The sequence below is a fragment of the Pygoscelis adeliae genome, unplaced genomic scaffold, assembly GCF_000699105.1.
Source record: "Pygoscelis adeliae isolate BGI_AS28 unplaced genomic scaffold, ASM69910v1 Scaffold353, whole genome shotgun sequence".
NCBI lineage: Eukaryota > Metazoa > Chordata > Aves > Sphenisciformes > Spheniscidae > Pygoscelis > Pygoscelis adeliae.
In genome coordinates, this window is record NW_008824445.1 from 1684686 (window position 1) to 1695594 (window position 10909).

At 37.1% G+C, this 10909-nt stretch overlaps 1 protein-coding gene across 1 annotated transcript in view; it reads right to left on the reverse strand.

The window, feature by feature from the left end:
- TMEM132D (transmembrane protein 132D) overlaps positions 1-10909 on the reverse strand; it is a 260560-nt gene that overhangs the window by 143397 nt on the left and 106254 nt on the right. The window contains exon 3 of the mRNA XM_009320945.1: positions 10499-10645. Coding sequence (XP_009319220.1) covers positions 10499-10645 — 147 coding nt within the window. The remainder of the gene's footprint in view (positions 1-10498; positions 10646-10909) is intronic.

Genomic DNA, 10909 nt, shown 5'->3' on the forward strand with positions numbered 1-10909 from the left:
ATAAATTGAATAGCTATCCTGTTCCACAGGAGGAAAAGGCAGGCATGCATTCTTGCAATATGCCAGAGAAAAATTTATGTCAAGAAAGGATGGAGATAGTCATCCATTCAGCTAATTGCACATTTGAATACCAGCTTCAGGTAATCCCTGAAACTAAAAATAATATTAACACATTTACATAAGTGCAGGCAATCCCTCAACTACCACCCTGACAATGAATTTCAACCACAGAGACATCACAGCCAACTGATCCCTTCATCATCTTTGTATCATCAACATGAGCGCAGAATAAGTGGTAGACGGACTCTTTATCAGATGGTTACGTTTGCTAGTGGATTGTGACTTTGCATCATGACCAGCCTAGGCTGGTCTTGTAGCAAAGGCAAAACAGCAGAGCTCTCAGTTACTCAAATTTTGAAGTGTACCTAATATGAAATCATGTTTACACTTCTTGCATGGAAAAGCTCTCAGGGCTCCTGAGTAAGAAACAGAAACATACCCTGTAATGATTCCTGTACTTTTCCAAAGGATCATGCAACAAGCCAGTCTTCCTGGCTCCCTTATTTGCCACAGAAGATATAGCCCAGTTCCCCACTCCTACACACACTAAAACGTAGTTTTGTATAACTTCTTATGTAACATCTTTTCTATGCATTTCTATGCTCAATTTTGTGTCAAACTATCATACATAAAACACATGATTCATAAACTTACTCAATGAGGATGGATTTCAAATTGAAAGATTCAGACTTTAACAGAAGTGCAAGTTGAAAGTGTATTGAACATTAAAACAGCTCTCTATAACACTAAAAATTTTTACTCCAGATTACACCTTAGGCTGGAAAACATTTGCAGAAGACAGAGTGTGTTGGTAGAGGTGGAAGTACTGCTTGTTGTTTCAGATTATCATGAAGGGAGAGGAATGAATCACATTACACACTCCTTTCATGTAACCCAAAATATCCAGTGATCACACAGACAGCGTTGCCTATGGAATCTTACACCTCAGTTTTCTGTCCTGTTGCTGATTTTTACATGTGTGTGTGTGCATATGTATGGTGGAATCAATGATGTCCACAAAGACAAGGCATTCTACTACCCTAACAAAGCCCAATTTCTTCTATTGGTATGGAAGTCAACAGGAACTATTCAAAAAGAAGTCTAAGACACGCTACCCGTTCCAGAGAACTCTATATAAACTCCCGGGAGGGAAGGTTTTTCCTGACTAGAAAAAAAGAAAGCAGCCTTTGGTGCAAGTTGACTCTCAAGGGACTAGCTGACACATGAGAAGATGATCTCCGTTCAACTCCTGCTCTGTCACACTTCCCACATGACCGGGGCAAGTTATTAAGGCTTGTGCAGTTACAGGGGGTCATAAAACAATGCACCACTGACTTTTGCATTGTCTTAATGATTAGCTCAGTGCAGCTCCCTGCTTAGTGTATCAACTTATATGGAGCTCATCCTAAGCCTAGCTATGTAACCCCATTTCACTGCATGCACATAAACCCTAATAGGTGATGTTGTGTATTAGTGTCAGAACTGTCCTTAAACTTCAGCCCGTGTCCTCTCCGCACCTCTATCAGGCTGGGGCAGCAGCCCTGTGTTACCCTATTAGAGGCGGTTAGAAAGCCAAGAGGTGACCAAGGTGAAATAATTAGAAGATGAGTTATATCTGCATCATCAGTTCATATAAACCACCCATAGATCTTTAATATTGCAATCCTAGTTTGTTCATGTCATCAAATCTATATATTAAGAGTTGAAGCCATAAAATAACTCAAATGCCCAGCGACCTTCACCCTTGCAGTTGGAATTTACTTAGGATTAGTTTTACAATTTACATGGATGCTAGACTGTATTACATATTTCTGTTAACCTTCTGATCCACACTTTGCTGTATGTTGATTTATATGTGATTACTAGATTTAATGACTATTTTCATCCAAAAAAATGGGAACCCCCATGCCTGAACAGCAACTGGCATATTTTCAGCCTCAGCTCGTGTTTTAAGTCATCTGCTCATTTTCCAACTCTCTCAGTAATTAGTATTACTTCTTACAAGATTTCCTCCAAGGAAAAGAAAATCAACAGCACCATTAGAGATACTTTCACAAGACACACTTTTGCATTTAATATTAGATTTTTTAATAGACAGGAGATTACTCACTTGCTGTCTCTTTTGTAATAGGTAGCAAACTGGTTTTGTCCCACTGGAATTGTTATTTTGAGCCTTGGGGCTACTAAAAGTTTAAGGACTACAGTGCTGAGTACCACAAACACAGAGCAAGGATGATGATGATGAATCCTTAAGGTTCTTATGGGAAATCATTCCTCCTCAAGTTTAAAATTATATTTATCACACTGGATAATAGCAGGGTAAAAATAAAGACACTAAATATGCATGAGGTTATCCAGACTGTTGGAAACGTCCTTTAGCTACTTCAACACCATACAGAAAGAAGGGCATCTCCTCTACAAGGGAGGTGGCAGAAATACCCATAAAACACGTGTGTATCACCCAAAGAGAAAGAGAGAAGAGAGGACAAAAACCCCAATGTATCTGTGAATGATCTGCCCTCTCTGTAACTGACTTCTCTCAGCAAATTACTTAAGCTTAGACTGTTTCCCTCAAATTATTTGATTCCCCATTCTGCATGCCAAGAACTTTCAATGAAAGGGGATTAAACACCTAACATTATTTATTGTTTGCAGATTTCACAGAGGCAGATCATTTAATCTGAACAATTAGAGTATCTCCAGAAGACTCCCTCTAGACAACTCCAGGCATTTTAGCAAAGTCATGCTGATCATTGTGCTATAGAACCTCATTTTATAGAAGGTACTATATATCAAAGAAAACTAGCCTAATTACCAGCACATCATAAACAACTTTGTGTCTTGAGAACTTCTTGAAATGCCAAAAATGTAACTCTGCCTTCTCCTATGTAAGCATTATAACATAGTTTCTAGTTACGTGAGCACAGGAATCATCAGAATTTCTCCCAGGACTTCTCAGGTTCATTCAACGAATCTCAACCTTTTGAGCTACCACAATAACTATTGATGAACACAGCACACTTTTTCTTGAATTCCTAGCTAAGATCATGAACAAGGGAATACTGAGTACCTGTTATACATTCAATTTTGGTATCGTTAGGGAACCTCACATATGCAGTACTTACTGGATCCTTGCTTTCCATGATTACTTTTGTATGTAAAATAAAAATCAGTAAAATTTAATCCAAAAATACAAAGGGGATAAACCCCCCCTGCTTTCAGATGAGCTAGGACAGGAAGTTAAGTTAATCCCTCCTTACAAGCACGCTTCCTGCAGCCAAAATTCCTTCTGCTCAAAGCTCTACCCTGGGGTCACAGCTGAAGTGAGTTGGGAGAGGTTATCCTGATGGCAGCATATGTGAAACATGGAACTGGTCCAACTCAAATTAAGAAACACTTTCTCAGGTTGTCTTCTGCTGTGACATTGTAGAGGATACAGAATTTCTTCCCAGGGTTTCTGGATATACAGAGGTGAACAGCCTGGAATGGACAGAAGAGTTGGATGAGGCATCTATACTGAAGATGGTGGACAGTCAGTGAATGGCTACTGGCCTGTGACCAGTTAGGCCATTAGGACACCAGTCTATGGTCACTACTGTCTGTAATTATTCATTGGACTTATTTTCCACCTGGGATAGACTATCACAAAAGCAGAGCCAAATACAATAATGCATTAGAAAATGACCACAGATTCTAAGACAAATTAGACCTAGCGCAAAACCCTCTCAAATTAACATGACATCTTTATCAGTTGATTGTATTTTCTCATAATTTTTATCATTATTCCTACACATGCAATGAGAGCTGACAGTGGATAACTCCAGTTCTCCCTGGGGTGTGTAGTGAGCTGGCATAACTGTGACAGTGATCCCCACTCTCTGCTTCAAGAATTCAAGTCCTAGAAAATCTGCAGACTCTGGGTTGCCACTGAAAAAGGTGGCCTTCTGTCCCTGATCCCTTTTGACCCCACTGCCACCTCTAGAAGCTAAGGGTGCAATATGTACCAGATCAAAGTGGCTATGTAACTAAAGCTTCAATTACTCTTTTCAGTTACTTTTAGCTAGGGCAGGAGCGGTAAAGATCAGGAGAAAACAGTCAACATATCCACGTATTCTAGAAACATGAGGCACTATTTTAAAGGATATTCTTCACCCTGCGTTGCTAAAACCATATAAAGCAACAATCAGCTGTGCTGCAATAAATCCTGCCTCTGCCCTAAAACTTTCTGGTATGTTCTTATTTTTTGCACTCGACCACAAAGTAGAATAAAAGCCCTTAATGCGATCTCTGCTTATCATGTACCCTTCTAAAGAGGTGGTGTCTGACTTTCTCCCATTCAGCACAAAAATCCTACAGGTGATGAAGGGATACCGTAGTGGTATAAAAAGGTACAGGCACTACTGATAATCTCCTTTACTTTCCAGAGTATTCAGTCCTGTTGTGAACTGTTAAGTCGTGTCAAGTTACGTTTTAGGGGTACTTCACCTTTACCACTTTCCTTAAGATGATATGCATGCAGCAATGATGTAGCTATGAATTTCACCAACTGCAAGCCTATATCCAATATCATTTATATAGGTAAATGCTATATAACTGTACATTAGTATTTCAGAAAGATAGTCCCTGAATGAGGGAATTATATTTTATTTTATTTTTTTGAACCGCTTAGAAGACAGCATCTGCAATTCAATGCTAATTGTCACTTTTCCCGTTTCCGATAACATTATGCTCACAAACAAAAGACCACAGGAATAGCCTTCCGCTCTAAGGAGAACCCTAAAATTCAGCTGAGATTAAAGGGAATCATCATCTTTGTAATGGCAGCTGAATTGCCCTGTGGTATCTCCTTTATGTCAGAGAGATAGGAAGAGAGTCCACCTCTAAGATGCCAGAAGACTATCTACATGCCTTTGAAGTGCTTTCCTGCAATTTTTTTGTTTTTAAATGAATGAGTCTTTTTCAAAGAAAGAGGTGAAAAAGTTGGCTAATAATCCCTTTATCTAATAGTCGTTGGTTAATATTTCATCTCTTTTCTTTTGATTTGCTTCAAGATGATAACCGTGAACCTTTTTTCTAGTATATTAGCATTGAGTAGGATGATTTCAAGAGAGATTCTGCATTTCTTGATAAATAAAAGTTTTCTTTTTAAAAAAAATGAAGAAAGCGGGTCAGCATGTAAAAGAATGATACACTGAGGCTTGGTTCATACGAATTTCTTTTGCCTCAGCATCTCGACGGGTTCTCTCTCAGAGGGCACATTTAAGTTTTAAAATGAGAAATAGAAGTCTGTGACTAATTGCTTTCAAACAGTGGAATGTAAACATGACTTCTGAGATGTTTAGTAGTTTCACATCATCACAACATATAAACTCTTAGAAGCCTAGAGGTTTCAAATAACACAGGAAGGTAAAAGAAAAACCCAAATGGTACACAGTATGGAACTCTAAAGCTCTCTAAAGCTACCCAGGATAAATATGTTTACAGCTGATCATTACCATATGCCTTGGAAGTATAAATGGAGTTAAACTCTGGTATTTCAGAATCAAATTAACATATTATATCTGCCCAATAATACATATCTTAACATATTATATCAGCATCAAGGATGCTGAATGAATAGCCAGTTTTTTAGGGCTGAATAATTATTCTCAGAAAGTAATTCTGGAACCACATAAAAGATATCTCCCTTCCCTCCCCCCTCACCCCCAATAATAAAAACAGTATTTAAAAAAGGACAGGAGAAATCTTTTTTGCTCAGAATCCATATATTGCTTTATCTTCTGAAGAAAAAAGAAAATCAAATAATCTCTTGGGTTGCCATAAAAATACCCAAACATACAGCCTAACCCAACCCTTCGCCCACTCTGCCTGTCCAGCTTTTTTAATATCGTACTTGAATATATCCCATCTGCAAGCATGTATGATATTTACAGTCTTTTTTGTTGCTTTTGTTTCATCATGATAAACTCAAGCTCATGTGATTCACACATAGAATCATAGAATCATTAAGGTTGGAAGAGACCTCCAAGATCATCGAGTCCAACCATCAACCCAACACCACCATGCCCACTAAACCATGTCCCTCAGCGCCTCATCTACACGTCTTTTAAATACCTCCAGGGATGGTGACTCAACCACTTCCCTGGGCAGCCTGTTCCCCACATGATGTGGTGGGACAAAATACACAGGAAGTTATTTTTGCTACATCATGCATCTTTTCTGTAATTCCTACATTGAGTAGAAAATTTTCTTTCCAAGCAATGATATACCTCTAGTTGATAAAGTCATGTGAGCACATGAATAACAAGGAAAAAAAATTAATGGTGATCTAAAACATAAAACTATTTTTAAGAAGCATTTTGATGAACACCAGCAAGAGACATAATGTAATTATTGCGGCTATTAGGCTGTTATTTATGTCAAATTTGTTGCTTTTTGAAATTCAATTTTTAAATTGAAGCATTTTAGGATTATAGCACTCTTGAGAGTCTATGAAATGTACTGGCAGATGCAACAAGTAAGAGAATGAGGCAATAGCTCACTGCTGTTACAACATGAAAACTAAATGCTAAATAACTAGATTTGAAAATGAGAAATATAGGGCACTAAGGATAATGGTATAAATGTAATAAAAAGAAAGTATTGTGTAGGAAAATCAAAGGTAATGCTGCCATACGTTTTCCTGTCCTCTGTTATTATCCAATATCAAGTTAATTTCTTGTATTATAAAAGTGTTAAGAAAATTAAGCATTGAAATATGGTATAATGAAAAAATGAAACACGCAGGATCAAATGAGGGATATAGCCCGGAAAATACTGTCATTGTCTCTTACTGTATCAATATTATCACAGACTGATTCAGTCACTCGCAATTCAAAATGAAAATAAGTTTCTCTACTAATAGCAGGACCAGCATCTGGTTTCAGGCAGCATAAGCCAATAACTCCTTCAATGCTTTAGAACTGTAACCCAAAAGTGCAAGCGGAAAAGTATCAAAAGAAATGCTATCTTTGTAATGTTTCCAACAATAAGCATAGGGAAAAGGAAATTGCTGAGCACAGCTTATCCATGATATAGTTCAAATACATTTGGAGATAAGGCAGTAAACGGGCATATATCCAGACATTAAGGTTCTACTCAGAGGTAGCCAAGCTTTGTCTATAATTATTTTGCACTTGCTTGGATCAACGGCCTCATTCCTGCCATAAGCACAGAAAACAGTAATGTATTCTCCAATGGAATAACAAACATTTGTACCCAAAAATATAAACATGAATAAAATATTTTAAGAGGATCATGACACCCATTAGTGTCATATCAGAACATCTTGCTTAATGTCTCCACAGCAGCTATGGATACAGGAAAGTGCTATCAATCATGTTTTGCAGACAAGGAAAATCCAATAAATCTGCATCTTCAGCCACCTCAATAATTTTCCAAACCCATCCCACCTGGCATGCTTCCAGTCCAACAGGAAACATGAGAAGAACAGGCAGGAATCCAGATCTTCCACTTTTGATTATTCTTCTCAGTCACCACTAGCACAGCAGAGATGCTCAATTTCAGGTACAATGAGAAACAGCACCAACCAAAACATTCCACAAATGCAGTACTCCTTTAATCTCATCTTTCTATTCTATTCACCTCATTACATGAGGAATTAAGAAAAAGAAAGATCAGCCAACTTCCAAAGGAATTAAGGAAAGGATGTCACATATTAGGATGTACCTCCCTGATTCAGTCAGTGTTTAAGTGTTTCCCAAGTCACATTTCTGAGCCACTGATTAATTTGCATCACACCATTTTCTATTTGGTTTTTTTTGGTCATCTACATGACAACAGAGGGATGGAAGGTAGATGCTTCACAGAAAATAACAGAAGTGCTGTAGAGATGCTACAAGTACTAAGACCATCTAATAATCTCATGGGTCAGAATTTAGTGTGTTACAAAATTATTTTTGCCTAAGAACGAAATCAGAAGAATTGGGGAGAACTTTATAATTGCTTCACCATTAATCTGGAACACTGTCACAAGCCCATAATAAGCAAGGCACTAAGAACTTCAAATCATATTTGACAGATGGGCTTAATTAGTTATTCTCATACAGACTCATAATATTTGCTGTTAATATTCATTCTAAAACACCCTGCTGGCTGTGATAATATTTATATGTTAATCCTGTTACGATAAGCTTTCGGTGCCAAAACCTCTCTAAATAAAATGACTGATATATTTCAAACTTCGATAAAGAAAAGCTCAGGCATCCTGGTTGAGTTTGTCACTTACACAAGCGCCTCCTTAATCTGTGAAATTACACCTGTTACAGTAAGTTAGCTTTATTAACATTATCTTCTGATCCACGTAAAACTATCAGAAACACAAAGGTATTGAATCTTTAGTTAATTAACATTGCCACCTTTGCATTCATGTAATCAGATCTCTGATTTTTAAGAGTAATTAAACAATATGCAAACAGAGTTTGTCAAACTTCTAAATGAACTACGGAGGCAAACAATTTGGTAGGAGACATCAATATTTAGCTCTTCTCCATTGTGCATATTTAGTGACATCAAACATGTCTAGATAAGGAAAAAATTGTTTCCCAAAAAACATTGAGCACACTCTCTTTCCCCATATAACGCTTGATCTTACTTCTTAAAATGTATAGCAAAACAGATATGAGTAAATTTAACGAGGAAAACAACATACTGAATAAAACATTGCAAATATTTTACATTTGTTTACAATGAGGCAGAAGTTCTCAAAAGTGAGAAAACCACAAAATCTCAACTGGAAACTCGGATGGAATGAGTCAAACCAGAAGTTATATGAGAGTTACATATATATACCCTGTCTTCACTTGATTTTCTTTCCAGTAAAATCTAATATGTATATGAGCTCACATTTCTTTTAATAAACATAAAGCAATGCTTATACTCAGCATGTGAAAGTACACCAAATCCACAACCACTGCATGAAAAGTGACATCATAATTTATTTTTTTGTGTACGAGTGGTCATTTTGAAGGCTTGCCACTGAATGATGAATAGTGAAGGGAAATAAGTTGCCGAGCTTCAATTCACCCATGAGGTTGCATTATATTTTCCTGATGAGGTAGAGAAATCAGGCAAATGCACTGTATGGACCCAACAAGATAAAGTGTGATGGAAAACTCATCGCTGAAGTAATCTTTGATTTTGATCCAATGCCCATTTCAGTCCATAAAAATATTCACACTGTCTTCAAATAGCTTTGAACTGGGATTTTAAAGAATCTGTCTGACAGATTATGCTAGACAGCAGGAAGCCCTGACCTTGGCCTATATACACGTTGCTTCTTTGACCAATAAAATTCAGTCAGGTACGAGACAATATATGGTTTAGATGAGAAAAATCAGGATACTATAGCAGAGATATTGTGTAGAATCTGAGTAATAATAAGGAGAAAGTGATCTATGTCATGATTATGAAGGCAAATTCTTCCCTTCCTCTTTTTTTCATATACCCAGATTGCAAAGACATGAAACTTCCTAGTTATCAGGCTCAGAGGGTATTTATTTAAAAATTCTAAACCACATAATAAAGCCCCAAAGCCTATAAGATTTTGTATAATTTCAGAAGTAAATCACAGCGCAGAACTTCCATGTTATATGGCAAGTTTTCTAACAGCAATGCCAAACACAATACATGCACAGGCAGTCAGATCCTTATAAATATGCACTTGACATACAATTCCAGAAACAATGAACAAGAAGCAGCAAATGATATAAAAACGTATTCATTAAAGCAATCAGTTGTGATTAGAAAAGGAACATTCACCTGCTGGATGAAGACTGTTTAAGACAGGTCACTGTCCTATCTAAGATGTTGCACAATGGGAATGGAAAATGGAAAATCTATTCCCTTCTGCAGATTAAAAATTTATATACATCTCACCAACAAAAATGTGGGTTTGATACTAGGAATATGTTTTTGTTTCCTCTGGATTAAAAAAAACCCCAAAACAAACCAAACCCAAACACAAACCAACCCAACCCACCAAAAAAACCCCAAGCAAAAATAAAAAACCAACCAAAAAACCCCACCACAAACAGCCCTATAATTACCCCCTGCTATAATGCCTGGTAGCAAATAATTTGAAGAGATTAAACTAGTCACAACTGAATTTGAAGGTATGAAACATGTTCTTCTAAATACTCTGTGAAAACAATATCTCCTGCTAGTTTTAACTTCCTTTGAGTATTAGGATTGAATAACATTTTGTTCAAAGTGCACGTGGTAGAATTAGCAACGCGCTACAAAATAAAGACAGCCTCAGCTTTTCCAAAAGCATTTCATCACGCACTACAATAAAACTTACTAAAAATCACAGCAAAATGCTTTGAAAAGGAAAAACAACTCTTAGTTATTAAAAGATAGACTGCTGGAAGTGACCTACCTGTTTTCAGAGGCAGCAGATTTCCTCTGGCAAACAATAACAGCTGGTGCATATTTCTCAGTATAATCCATACTCTCTCTGATGTCCCATAAGTACGGGCTGCTGGCTCTTACACTGAAAACGTTCACACCTTTCTTCACCTTTGCCCTAGGAGGAATAAGAGGGTATTTCACCAATTAGACACAAAATATCAGCTCGATCTGTTACTTATTCCTTCATTATTTTCTCATTACTGCCCCACAGAAAATGCTACCGCTCATTAGAGTTCAACAGTATTACAAGAGATGAGAGAATTAATTAAGAATTCCATATTTTGAAGAAATTATATCAAGATAGAAATCTTATTGAACTAATGGTAATTACAACTTCAGTCATAGCTTAATTGCAGAGTAGATATGTTCTGGAGCACAG